General features: G+C 36.7%; 1 protein-coding gene and 1 pseudogene across 1 annotated transcript; both read left to right on the forward strand.

Annotated features, from left to right (window-relative positions):
• Positions 1-1,739: 1,739 nt before the first annotated feature.
• Positions 1,740-3,752, forward strand: LOC116106116 (annotated as a pseudogene).
• Positions 3,753-7,920: 4,168 nt separating this feature from the next.
• Positions 7,921-13,513, forward strand: LOC116106117 (SNF2 domain-containing protein CLASSY 2-like). The gene is made up of 5 exons (XM_031392469.1): positions 7,921-8,050; positions 8,377-8,627; positions 8,726-10,186; positions 10,401-10,547; positions 11,118-13,513. The coding sequence occupies exons 1-5, from the start codon at positions 7,921-7,923 to the stop codon at positions 13,044-13,046; spliced, it is 3,918 nt and encodes a 1,305-aa protein (XP_031248329.1). The 3' UTR covers positions 13,047-13,513.
• The last annotated feature ends 93 nt before the right edge of the window (positions 13,514-13,606 follow it).

The raw sequence follows: 13,606 nt of genomic DNA on the forward strand, positions 1-13,606 counted from the left end.
ACCGGGTCATTTCTCAAGAACAATAGCTAAGAGACTTGATACTACCACTTGGATCTGGAACCTACATGCTGATGCTCACAACTTCGATAGTCATACTAGTGATTTGGAGGAGATCTCTCGAAAAGTATTTAGTGCCATTTCAGGGTAAGAAGGTAATTCCTTCAGTGGTCCACCCTTATTAGTGCATGGGAGTGACTCGAACTCAAGAACCCATGTTAGATCATTTTGCTTTTTACCATCAGGTCACCTAATAGTGGTTAGCAACAATAATCTTGTTTCCAGTGTGATCTAGAATTTTGGTTTGAAGTGTGATCCATGCCTCCTCATTTTCCATATTTATTGTAGAAAATTGGTCAATTGGGTGTACAATTAACCATACAATTTCCAATATCATTATCAGCTTTGGAGAATCGATCGCCAACTTCTTGCACGGAATAACTTATTAATGGTTCAAGATTTGGGTTGGCGATTAGATAGCTATTTGTGAAATGAAGAGCCATTATTTAGGATATTTTTATATAACTTCAATGATCAAAGGATATTTTATAAGATATTCTACGGACACTTTTCAACTAAAAATGTGCATGCGATTTCCATAAATTAATCGAAAAAGGCTACGGACACCGATGCTTTGCACCAAATTTTTACACCAAACGATGTGTCCACTGAATCAGACAAACCACGTATCATGTTAACAAATATTCTTCGAATGAACAGTTATCTATCAAATATAGACGACTGTCTATTGTTATTGGACGGTCGTTCATTTGAAATGGACTCCCGTTCATATTATATAGACGGCCCTCCACCTAAAATGGACGTCCGTTCATAGTTTAAACTAAAAAAATTTGGCTTAAATTATTTATGGATGCCCCCCATTCATAATTTAAACTAAAAATATTTAGCCTAAATTATTTATGGACATCCGTCCTCTTTAATATTGAAAAATTTTAAATTTATTTAATGAATCCTGATTGAGTTAATGCCTTATTCTTATGACACTTGTCCAATTACTTTGAATATAAACAAAAATTTAATGCCTTATGCTTATGACACTTGTCCAATTACTTTGAATATGGACAAAATTTTAATGAAAAATGCGGCATTTACTTCTTGGATTGAGACTCAAATGTTGTAAACTTTTTTAAATCAAACAATGGACAAGCGTCCATCTAAGACGGACACTATCCATTGAATTAAAATTTTTTATTTTAAATAATGGATAGGCATCCATTCTAGGTGAACGCCCGACTATAGTAAATGGACTTCTGTCCATATTATATGTACAAGAGTCTATTGTTATTTTCTCATGAATAGGCGTCCATTATAAATGAACGACCGTCCAATTATCACGAACGCTCATTATTTTACTTTTAAAATTTTTTGGATAGTCCATAGTAAATAGACACCCATCCATATAAGATGGACGAGCGTCCATTATAAGTGAACGGCAGTCCAATAATCACGAACACTCATTATTTTGCTTTTGCATTTCTAGTTTAATGATTAGAAAATCTGTCAAATAGTCTTAAATACATGGTGCATGGTTTTATAATGGATGTATCATCTTCCTAAATCCTTCATAGTGTGTGTGTGTGTAAAAGCATTTCTAGTTTTAATATTTGAAAATCTGTCAAATATCTTAAATAAATGGTGCATGGTTTTTTAATGGATGTATCAATCTTCCTAAACCCTTCATAGAGATTGATACATTTGTACATGTAATTTACTTGCAGCCCATGGCGTCAAATTTGGTTGACATGTGGGCACTTTTCCTGGTTGGAATTGATTAATTCTGGGTTCATCTCCTTGCATCAGCTTGAATTTTTATGCTGTTGGCAGTATCTAATTGTAGATGTCTAATGCCTTGTTTCTTTTTCACTAGATGCAACACAGAATCTGGGAAACTGACAATAAGTGAGGATCAAGAATATTCAAGCATACCTGTTGAAATGCGGGCCTGAATATTTTCTGCAACCAAGCTCCTCGACTTCTCCTTATCAGAAAGAATGACAATGTGTGGGCCTTAATTCCCGAACTTAAGAAGAAATTGCATTTTCATCAGAAAAAGGCTTTTGAATTTCTATGGAGAATATTGCTGGGTCTGTGGAGCCGGCACTTATGCACCACACTCTAAAAACTGGGTTGTGTTATTTCTCATTCTCCTGGCGCTGGAAAAACTTTGCTCATTATTGCATTCCTTGTTAGCTACTTAAGTTATTCCCAGGAAAACGACCTTTGGTCCTTGCCCCAAAGACAACTCTTTATACCTGGTACAAAGAATTTAATAAGTGGAAAATTCCCATACCAGTTCATCTAATCCATGCCGTAGGACCTATAGAGTCTTCAAGCCAAAAAGGGTAAAGTCACTCCGAGGAGTTCCAGCCCCTACTTTAGATGTTATGCATGTTCTGGATTGCTTGGAGAAGATAACGAAGTGGCATGCACAGCCCACGTTCTTGTCATGGGTTACACTTCGTTTCTAACACTAATGCGGAAGATGCAAACTTTGCACACAGAAAATATAGGCTAAAGTGCTGCGGGAAGTCCAGATCCTGATACTAGATGAAGGGCACAACCCTAGAAGCATAAGTCAAGATTGAGGAAGGTTCTGATGAAAGTTGAAACGACCTGAGAATATTGCTTTCAGGTACATTATTTCAGAACAACTTCTGTGAGTATTTCATACACTCTGCTTGGCCCGACCAAAGTTTATAAATGAGTGCTGAGGGAACTAGACCCAAAATTCAAAAGGAGAAAAAATAAGAAGAAGGCCCTCCATTTTTAGAATCTCGCGCAGAAAATTCTTCATAGATACCATTGCAAGAAAGATTGATTCAGACAACGGTGAAGAAAGGATGCAAGGTTTAAATATGTTGAAAATATCACAATGATTTATCGATGTGTATGAAGGTGAGGTTCTGAGGACTCCCTGGTTTACAAATTTACACCTTAATGATGAATCCAACGGATGTACAACGTAACATTTAGAGCAACTTCAGGATATATGAAGGATTACAATGGTATCCTCTTGAGTTGGAGCTTTTGATAACCCTTGCATCATACATCCTTGGTTGGTAAAAACTTCAAATTGTGTTAACAAATTTTTTACTCCCGAAGCACTAATGGATCTTGAAAAGTACAAACTGATTTTAGAAAGGGTCCAAAGTGATGTTTGTTCTAAATCTTGTGTACGAATTGTCAAGCAAGAGAAGGTCTGATTTTTTGCCACAATATTGCACCTCAATTTGTTTTCAGAACTGTTCCAGAAAGTCTTTCGATGCAGAAGGGAAAGAAATTTTGGTTCTCACAGGGACCTGAGCTTTTGAACGGGGAAGAATATGGATAAGTTTGAGAACCCGGTGGGCCTTCAAGTTATTGATTGCTTCAATCACAGCGTGTGCTGAGGGTATTAGTTTGACAGCAGCTTCGCGGGTGATTATGTTAGATTCAGAGTGGAACCTTCCAAGACAAGCAGGCCATTGCACGTGCTTTTCGACCTGGTCAACAGAAGGTTGTTTATGTGTATCAGCTCTTGGCATCTGAAACCTGAGAAGAACAGTATCGCAGGACAACATGGAAGGAATGGGTATCTGTATGATTTTCAGTGAGGAATTTGTAGAGGACCCTTCTCTCTGGCAAATAGAAAAAATTGAAGATGATATATTAGAGAGATTGGCAGAAGACAAGTTAAGTCTTTCCGTATGATAATGAAAAATGAGAAGGCTTCAAAAGGATTGATCAGAACCTAGTTCTATTTGATAATGAAGGCGAAAGAACTACCCCATGCATGTTTGTTGCAGGTTCTTTGCCCATTTGTCTCTCTTGTTTGCTCATTTATTGACCAGAGTTTGAATAAAGAGGTCAACATTTTCATAATCGATTGCTGTTCATAGCAATATTATATTTTCAGATTATACAATTGAGTCAATGACTGCATGCATGTATATGTCGTGTTCTCAAAATCACATAAGTGGTTCTTGCCGACTATCTTACAACTATGTAGTATGAACAGTTTGAGATTGAATGAAAAAATATGTACAGATCTATATATAGCTGGACAGACATGAGTTTCGGCAGTGAGGCATAAGTTTACATGATTTAGGATCTATTGTTTTCATTATAATCCAGCTATTAGTGCATGTATAGGCTTGACATGATGTCTCGCCATATAGATTGTTTCTTCTATGTCAATACTGCAGAAGTTGATGCTATCTTATTATATACATCTATTACTGATTTTTTTCCTATATTTTTCTTCAAAGCACTTTTTAATTTTTGTGTATGCTGGTATGCACAACTCCTACTGCAAATCCTCAACATAAGAAAACTCGCCCATCCAGGCCTTGGGTTTAATAGACATATCTGTGCAATAGGTTCCTCCAAATCAATGAATTCGATCATCATTTTGACCCTATCTGACTATGCTTAACAATTCTAGATAGCTGATAGCCCAAGCCCAATCCTCTTTTTGTTCCTGTTTGCAGACCCTCTAAAACCAAAAGCCTAACCTAACAATAATGGGAGGAGCATTTATGCGTCTCCCATGGACGCACTTATTCTTAAAACCTGATAATTGAAGCTGCTATAATTCCTTCCGTATATTTAAGCTAGTTAGGGTACTAATTTCAATGTTCCACTCAAAGAGTTGAATGATGAGTGATGTTCAGTAACTGTTGAATTGATGTTGAACCAGTATGACACTTTCGGTGATGTATATTAAACTTGATTGAGTAAACAAAACGATTCTCTCCCCTTTTTCCTTCTTTAGCCTTCTTACAGCTATATATATTCTTCTACACGCATCTTACTTGTGCTAATCAATACTTTTAACAAGAACACACCGGAAATCTACCATTTACAGACACTGTTTTGCAACGAAACCGTTCTCGTTTGCATTGTTCTTGAGATAGTTGGAGCTTCAATTAAAATTGTCGAGGGTTTTGCCTTTATTCATCCCAAATACATGCATGCATGCAGTCAATTGGTAATGTGGTCGATTGAAAGAGAGAGAGAGAGAGAGAGAGACCAAAACATGGGTACTGGTAATATCAAAACCATGGGTGAAAGCTACAATCACTCTTACGTATATCCTTTAAAAAAAATCATGGGGCCTTCGTTCATACATACTCAAAAGTATTAAAGAAAGAACTTTTAAAAATCTTAATGAAACTTCCCCTATATGGGTTGTTTACAGCCAAACAGTGGGTAGGCTATCAAACAGGAAAGATTACACTCAACTGTTAGATCTTGTACTTAATTCCAATGATGGCACCAACCATGCATAAATAAGCTATAGTAAGAGATGTTTATCTCTTATTAAATACAAGATATTTTTGTTGTATAGGTATATGTATCTAACCATCACGATATTTGTATGTTAATACTGATATATAAAAAAATGTGATTGTTCGAACATATATACTCAAAGAAGCCTCTGGAAACGAGATACCTAAAACTTAAAAACAATCCATGTTGAAGATAGAAAATTTTATCTTTTCTTTCTCTACACAGAGTCCCAACCAGATTCATGTCCTTGACTAGGTATGTGGACACAATCCATGCACAATATTATTAATAAATGGAACCAATTATAGTCACTTGGCTACTATTTAATACCTTCATTGTTTATGAGTTTGAATCTTTCTATAGCTGACCCTGATGTGTTTCTTATTAATTCCAATTGGGGTTTTATTCGTTTTACAATGCTTAAGTTAGGGATGAATCAATGTTTTTTGTTTCTCATGCACTGTACCGTTTACTTATAATTAATATGTAAAATGTATGTCCTTGTCAAAACTCCTCTTCAAATATTCCCCGAACAAAATTAAACGCCATGGAAATTCAAATCGGCTGGGTTTTCTTGTCCTCTGTTTGTCCATGTTTAGGGCATCTTTTTTACGTAAGGTGTTTTACATTAGTATTGTTTGTTTCTCTTTATCATCGAGTAAGAGTAGAAAGACATTTTGTTCAAAATTTCTAGTTAAAACAACTATAAATTATATTAAAACGTGACTAATATAGATTCGAATGTTAATATGAACCTTCAAGTATAAAATTTGTTGTGACGTGGCATTGACTTATCCTACATGGAAGTAGCTTATAACTTGGGTGGTCAAAGTTTATTGTTAAAAGTAAGGGGCATTTCTGGCTTTTCCTATTGTCAAGAAACCTAATCTAAATTAGGTTTTGTTTGATTGAGTCTCCTCATACAAAGAGAGAAAGTCTGTTACGATCTGGATGTGCTGGAACTTTGACGATCGTTGATGGAATCAAACGGTGTGGTAGTCTTAGCTGTGCTTTCTGTTTTCCCTTGTATCTTGTGTATAATGTCACTATTTTTTGTTGTTTGATGTAATGTATGAGAGGTGAGGAACATCTGGGTTTCGGTGTATTATAGAGGGTCCTTTCTCGGGTTTTCTTTGTGTAAAGGAGTGAGGTAAAATCTCTGAAGTTTTCTTATTCTCATAGTAATCATTCTTACCGTTGAAGAGTGTATGGTAATCTAATTGATTACCGAACCATTAAATCCTTGTTTCTCTTTATCTTCTACTTTACTTTCTTTTTTATTTACTTGTGATTTGCTGCTTAGATTATTCACTTTTGCTTTCGAAATTGGTCTCATGTTTAACAGAATTCTCTATTTTTCTCTTCCCTTGTGACTAGATGACAACCTTTTAGCCACTAAGGTTAGCTAACCAAGTGTTTTATATTCGAGTCGCAAGAGAGGTACCTACCATATCTGTACAATATCTTAATCTATAGGATTTGTAGGGTGTATGTTACCCTAAAAGATTAGGCAGACTCCATGTTTAACAAACGGATCGAAAGCAAGCACTGATAAAGCATTATTTCGGAGAAATATGGTATGTGGTAAAGGATTCTATTTCCTTATCTGGGTCGAATGCTCGAACAAGCAAGTATAGGTTTTGGTGTGAGCCTAATATACCTAAAAAAATCTCGACTTTTATAACACATTTTGAGTTAGAGGATTGTGTCGAATTTAGGTGATAAAATCAAAATTTAAAATTACAACCTGTTTTTAACACCGCGGAGAAATGTTGTTTTCCGACGATATTTGTTTCGCCGCAACACAATGTAATCGGAATATGCCACATACACCGACGCTGCAAAGCATGGTTGACTTGGAACATCTCTCAGCAAAGGATGTGCCACGAAAGGTTGTATTACGAGCAAATACTGAGACAAATAAATAAAAGTTTGACTATTACGACTATAATAACCAATAAATCATCTGCGGCTAAAAGCAGTTCTGGTGAAGGGCAGTTGAGGATGTTGATATTAAATATTCATATAAATCTATAAACAAAAAAGTTATGAAGGGCGTTATTAAAATGCATAAAGTGGATAAAATGGTATCCAACTTTTCAACTAAAAAACGACCAAGTTGATAGCAGTTGGTAAGATGTGAGGAAAGGATGGCCAAGGACAAAGAAGATGAAAAGAAAAAAAATTATTTCAACACTGTAAAACCTTCCCCCTTAGCTTTGAGAGCGACCCACAAAGTATAATATTATATGAAATAAAAAGCAAATTCATACCAAATTAAAATTCTAATATCTATTAGGGAAGGTGTTAAGGATGATTATAAATATGGCGACTAGGGAAGCTGTGAGAAGTCAAGTAAGAAACTAATAATCTTTATTTGGTTAACCAGGGTTGGTCCGGGTCCTTGCACGCACCTCACTAATCCCCCAAAGCTTTAAAATTAGGAGGGAGATAAAAGTACAAGAGAAAGAAACTAATTCTAAGCATCTCTCATAGGTTCACTAATCACTTGATTGACTATTGCGGGTTTCTTCGTATGTGTTGTCCAAAGGGGACTCAATGATTATTCGTTCCCGGAACCAAAAGTAAAAATTTCGGTAATAAGGATCCCATCAAAACTTCTTTCGAGGAATGGGCCAGACCGGGTCATTTCTCAAGACAATAGCTAGAGACTTGATACTACCACTTGGATCTGGAACCTACATGCTGATGCTCACAACTTCGATAGTCATACTAGTGATTTGGGGAGATCTCTCGAAAAGTATTTAGTGCCCATTTCAGGGTAAGAAGGTAAATTCCTTCAGTGGCCACCCTTATTAGTGCATGGGAGTGACTCGAACTCAAGAACCCATGTTAGATCATTTTGCTTTTTACCATCAGGTCACCTAATAAGTGGTTAGCAACTAATAGATCTCTACGTAATCTGAAACATAACTGAAACCACTTTGAAAGCTAAAATTTAACATAATGAACTAATATCAGTTGCTATGGGAAATTAGTGAAAGAGTGTCTTTTTCATTTGTTTCCAATTCCTATATGATTATAAACCATATGACTGATTTTTTTATATTTTTTTTAATACAACAGCTTTTGAGGCATTTTTTCATGACTCATGGCAACCTGTGGAGTTCATAAGAATCGAGGATGGGATTGTCACCATGCATCTCACAGATAACCAAACTCTGGTTGAGGAGAAACGTCCATTCTCAAATCTTCGACTAAAATCAAGGAGAGCAACTTTATCTGACTGCACCTGCTTTTTGAGGCCTGGAGTTGATGTATGTCTGCTTTCAGCCACTGAAAATGCAGAGAATTCAGAGGAAGAAAATAAAGATCCCGTAAGTCACATTGATGTTTGGTTTAACAACATTTGCTTTCTTTGAATGTCGCAATTACCCTATTTAAGTTGGATCTCTAAATTCTCTCTCTACTGTAGGTGTGGCTTGATGCTAAAATAAGTTCCATCGAGAGAAAGCCTCACGGAGATCAATGCTTATGCCAGTTTTATGTTAAATTATATGTCAACCAAGGTCCTCTTGGTTCAGAGAGGGGAACTCTCAGTAAAGAGAGTAAACTAGTAGGAATTGATCAAATAACCATCCTCCAAAAGCTTGGAAAAGATGCTTGTGAAGATCAACACTACCGGTGGGATTTCTCTGAGGACTGCTCTTTGTTGCAAAGATCTAAGCTGCTGCTGGGGAAATTTTCATCTGATCTTTCATGGTTACTTGTTGCATCAGTTTTGAAGCAGACTCCGTTTGATATTGGATCTGTGCAAAACAAAATCGTCTATCAAGTTTTGGATGGTGATGAAGAAAACTCTGCACCAAACTCAGATAAACATCTATATGCTATAAATTTCAATGTTGACGGTGGCATTTCAACATCTCATGTGGTTCAGTTTATTCAAACTGATACTAAACCGGTCAGTCCTGATTGTAGTGTGCAAGAAGCTGGACCAGTGCCACTTTGTGATGTTATGAACCTGCGGCGATCCAAGCGTCGAAATGTACAACCTGAGCGATTTTTTGGCTGTGATATTCCTCCAGACTCAGACATTGGCTGGGTTCGCCAATTGCCATATAAGCCTGACAAATGGAAAGAAGAAGATTTGTACTTACCATTACCATGCCTGGTATGGGGGCATTCAAATTGCTCAGAAGAGAATGTGGAGAGTGACACAAGAAATCTTCCTAAAAAGAAGAGCAGGAATAAACATAAGGAGGTGAAAACCAGTATGGCCAGTCAAAAAGAACATAACACTGAACTTGCCATTGTTCCTGTGCCTACTGAAAGTGATCCATTAGCCTTTTATCAGGATGATCTCCCTGCCAAAAATCCTGAAAATCATTCAGGAGAGATTGATGAAACTCCTCTCAAGTATTATTTGAAAGGTCCTCGTTCAGTGCAGAGGAGGGATACATCTGAGTTAGAAGATACTGAGTTTGAAAGATGGTGGGGAGAAATAAACCCCAACAAAAAAGTGCTAAGTAAAAATATCTCCAAGGTAGAAGATATGGGATTTGAAAGTAGGACATGGGGAAAACTGTCCAACAAGAAAGTCCAAACTAACAGATTTCGTCCAAGAAGTTCAAAAAATGATGCATGTTGTGAAAGAAAGGTGTATAAGAAAACAACCTTAAGTGCAGGAGCATACAGTAGAGTAATAAATTCATATATGAAGAATATTGAGTCCACAATGACAAATGAAGAACCGGATATTATTGACCAGTGGAATGGATTTAAGGCAAACTCCCTAGAGCAAATGATGGAAATGGAACAATCGGAAATGGAGCAAACCTCAAGCGAAGATGATGGAGAAATTTCAGAAAATGAAATTTTATGGAAAGAAATGGAATTATCTATGGCATCAACTTATATCCTTGAGGACAATGAGGTATAACTGTTTCAACTAATTTTTTTCATTATCTTATTGTTAGTTTATGTGAACCCTGGCTGATGTGTTCTCTCTCTATCCATCTATCTACATCATACAACTTAAAACACTTGACATACTATGTTTGTATTTGATTTGTTTTCTGTGGGGCACAGATGCAACATGGTAAGCTTTGCTGCCTACATCACTCATCCAGTTTGATAATGATTTTCAGGGTTCAAAATCTGGAGAGCCAACTGAGACTCTGGAAAAATCAAGTGAAGGTTGCCAACACAAATACAGATTAGATGAAGAAGTTGGAATTTGTTGTATTAAATGTGGTTTCGTGCGCACGGAAATAAAATATGTTGCACCACCCTTTGTAAGTCAACTTTGCAGCCCAAGAATACAAGGATCTTTTGTTTTTCACTGTACACCAGCTGGGATACTCAGTTGCCCTCTAAATGGACACAGATTGTCTTCTGACATCCTCATGTTACCAAATTAGCAAAAACATGTGTGGCAGAAAAGCATTTCTAGTTTTAATGATTAGAAAATCTGTCAAATAGTCTTAAATACATGGTGCATGGTTTTATAATGGATGTATCAATCTTCCTAAATCCTTCATAGTGTGTGTGTGTGTGTAAAAGCATTTCTAGTTTTAATAATTTGAAAATCTGTCAAATAGTCTTAAATAAATGGTGCATGGTTTTTTAATGGTTGTATCAATCTTCCTATGAGATCTTCCTAAACCCTTCATAGGAAGATTGATACATTTGTACATGTAATCTACTTGCAGCCCATGGCTGTCAAATTTGGTTGACATGTGGGCACTTTTCCTGGTTGGAATTGATTAATTCTGGGTTCATCTCCTTTGCATTCAGCTTGAATTTTTATGTTGTTGGCAGTATCTAATTGTAGATGTCTAATGCCTTGTTTCTTTTTTCACTAGATGCAACACAGAATCTGGGAAACTGACAATAAGGTGGAGGATCAAGAATATTCAAAGCATAAGCCTGTTGAAGATGAGGGCCTGAATATTTTCTGCAACCAAGCTTCCTCTGACTTCTCCTTATCAGAAGAGAATGACAATGTGTGGGCCTTAATTCCCGAACTTAAGAAGAAATTGCATTTTCATCAGAAAAAGGCTTTTGAATTTCTATGGAGAAATATTGCTGGGTCTGTGGAGCCGGCACTTATGCAACCAGCATCTAAGAAAACTGGCGGTTGTGTTATTTCTCATTCTCCTGGCGCTGGAAAAACTTTGCTCATTATTGCATTCCTTGTTAGCTACTTGAAGTTATTCCCAGGAAAACGACCTTTGGTCCTTGCCCCAAAGACAACTCTTTATACCTGGTACAAAGAATTTAATAAGTGGAAAATTCCCATACCAGTTCATCTAATCCATGGCCGTAGGACCTATAGAGTCTTCAAGCCAAAAAGGGTAAAGTCATTCCGAGGAGTTCCAGCCCCTACTTTAGATGTTATGCATGTTCTGGATTGCTTGGAGAAGATACAGAAGTGGCATGCACAGCCCAGCGTTCTTGTCATGGGTTACACTTCGTTTCTAACACTAATGCGGGAAGATGCAAACTTTGCACACAGAAAATATATGGCTAAAGTGCTGCGGGAGAGTCCAGGGATCCTGATACTAGACGAAGGGCACAACCCTAGAAGCACTAAGTCAAGATTGAGGAAGGTTCTGATGAAAGTTGAAACAGACCTGAGAATATTGCTTTCAGGTACATTATTTCAGAACAACTTCTGTGAGTATTTCAATACACTCTGCTTGGCCCGACCAAAGTTTATCAATGAAGTGCTGAGGGAACTAGACCCAAAATTCAAAAGGAGAAAAAATAAGAAGAAGGCCCTCCATTTATTAGAATCTCGCGCAAGAAAATTCTTCATAGATACCATTGCAAGAAAGATTGATTCAGACAACGGTGAAGAAAGGATGCAAGGTTTAAATATGTTGAAAAATATCACAAGTGGATTTATCGATGTGTATGAAGGTGTAGGTTCTGAGGAGCTCCCTGGTTTACAAATTTACACCTTAATGATGAATCCAACGGATGTACAACGTAACATTTTAGAGCAACTTCAGGATATTATGAAGGATTACAATGGGTATCCTCTTGAGTTGGAGCTTTTGATAACCCTTGCATCAATACATCCTTGGTTGGTAAAAACTTCAAATTGTGTTAACAAATTTTTTACTCCCGAAGCACTAATGGATCTTGAAAAGTACAAACATGATTTTAGAAAAGGGTCCAAAGTGATGTTTGTTCTAAATCTTGTGTATCGAATTGTCAAGCAAGAGAAGGTTCTGATTTTTTGCCACAATATTGCACCTATCAATTTGTTTTCAGAACTGTTCCAGAAAGTCTTTCGATGGCAGAAGGGTAAAGAAATTTTGGTTCTCACAGGGGACCTAGAGCTGTTTGAACGGGGAAGAATAATGGATAAGTTTGAGGAACCCGGTGGGCCTTCAAGGGTATTGATTGCTTCAATTACAGCGTGTGCTGAGGGTATTAGTTTGACAGCAGCTTCGCGGGTGATTATGTTAGATTCAGAGTGGAATCCTTCCAAGACAAAGCAGGCCATTGCACGTGCTTTTCGACCTGGTCAACAGAAGGTTGTTTATGTGTATCAGCTCTTGGCATCTGAAACACTCGAAGAAGACAAGTATCGCAGGACAACATGGAAGGAATGGGTATCCTGTATGATTTTCAGTGAGGAATTTGTAGAGGACCCTTCTCTCTGGCAAATAGAAAAAATTGAAGATGATATATTGAGAGAGATTGTGGCAGAAGACAAGTTGAAGTCTTTCCGTATGATAATGAAAAATGAGAAGGCTTCAAAAGGATTGATCAGAACCTAGTTCTATTTGATAATGAAAAGCGAAAGAAACTACCCCATGCATGTTTGTTGCAGGTTCTTTGCCCATTTTTCTCTCTTGTTTGCTCATTTATTGACCAGAGTTGAATAAAGAGGTGCAACATTTTCATAATCGATTGCTGTTCATTAGCAATATTATATTTTCAGATTATACAATTGAGTCAATGACTGCATGCATGTATATGTCGTGTTCATCAAAATCACATAATGTGGTTCTTGCCGAACTATCTTACAACTATGTAGGATATGAACAGTTTGAGATTGAATGAAAAAATATGTACAGATCTATATATAGGCTGGACATGACATGAGTTTCGGCAGTGAAGGCATAAGTTTACATGATTTAGGATCTACTTGTTTTCATTATAATCCAGCTATTAGTGCATGTATAGGCTTGACATGATGTCTCGCCATATAGATTGTTTACTTCTATGTCAATACCTGCAGAAGTTGATGAATATCTTATTTATATACATCTATTAACTGATTTTTTGTCCTTATATTTTTCCTTCAAAGCACTTTTTAATTTTTGTGTATGCTGGT

Source organism: Pistacia vera, unplaced genomic scaffold (genome assembly GCF_008641045.1).
Source record: "Pistacia vera cultivar Batoury unplaced genomic scaffold, PisVer_v2 Contig51, whole genome shotgun sequence".
NCBI lineage: Eukaryota > Viridiplantae > Streptophyta > Magnoliopsida > Sapindales > Anacardiaceae > Pistacia > Pistacia vera.

What these genes read in the sequence shown, in the direction of transcription:
- LOC116106117 (XM_031392469.1), top strand. Translation starts at nt 7,921, where the DNA reads ATGGGCCAGACCGGGTCATTTCTCAAGACAATAGCTAGAGACTTGATA. An exon ending in ATATCCTTGAGGACAATGAG is followed by an intron (nt 10,187 to 10,400) that starts GTATAACTGTTT and finishes AATGATTTTCAG; the next exon opens with GGTTCAAAATCTGGAGAGCC. An exon ending in AATATGTTGCACCACCCTTT is followed by an intron (nt 10,548 to 11,117) that starts GTAAGTCAACTT and finishes TTTTTTCACTAG; the next exon opens with ATGCAACACAGAATCTGGGA.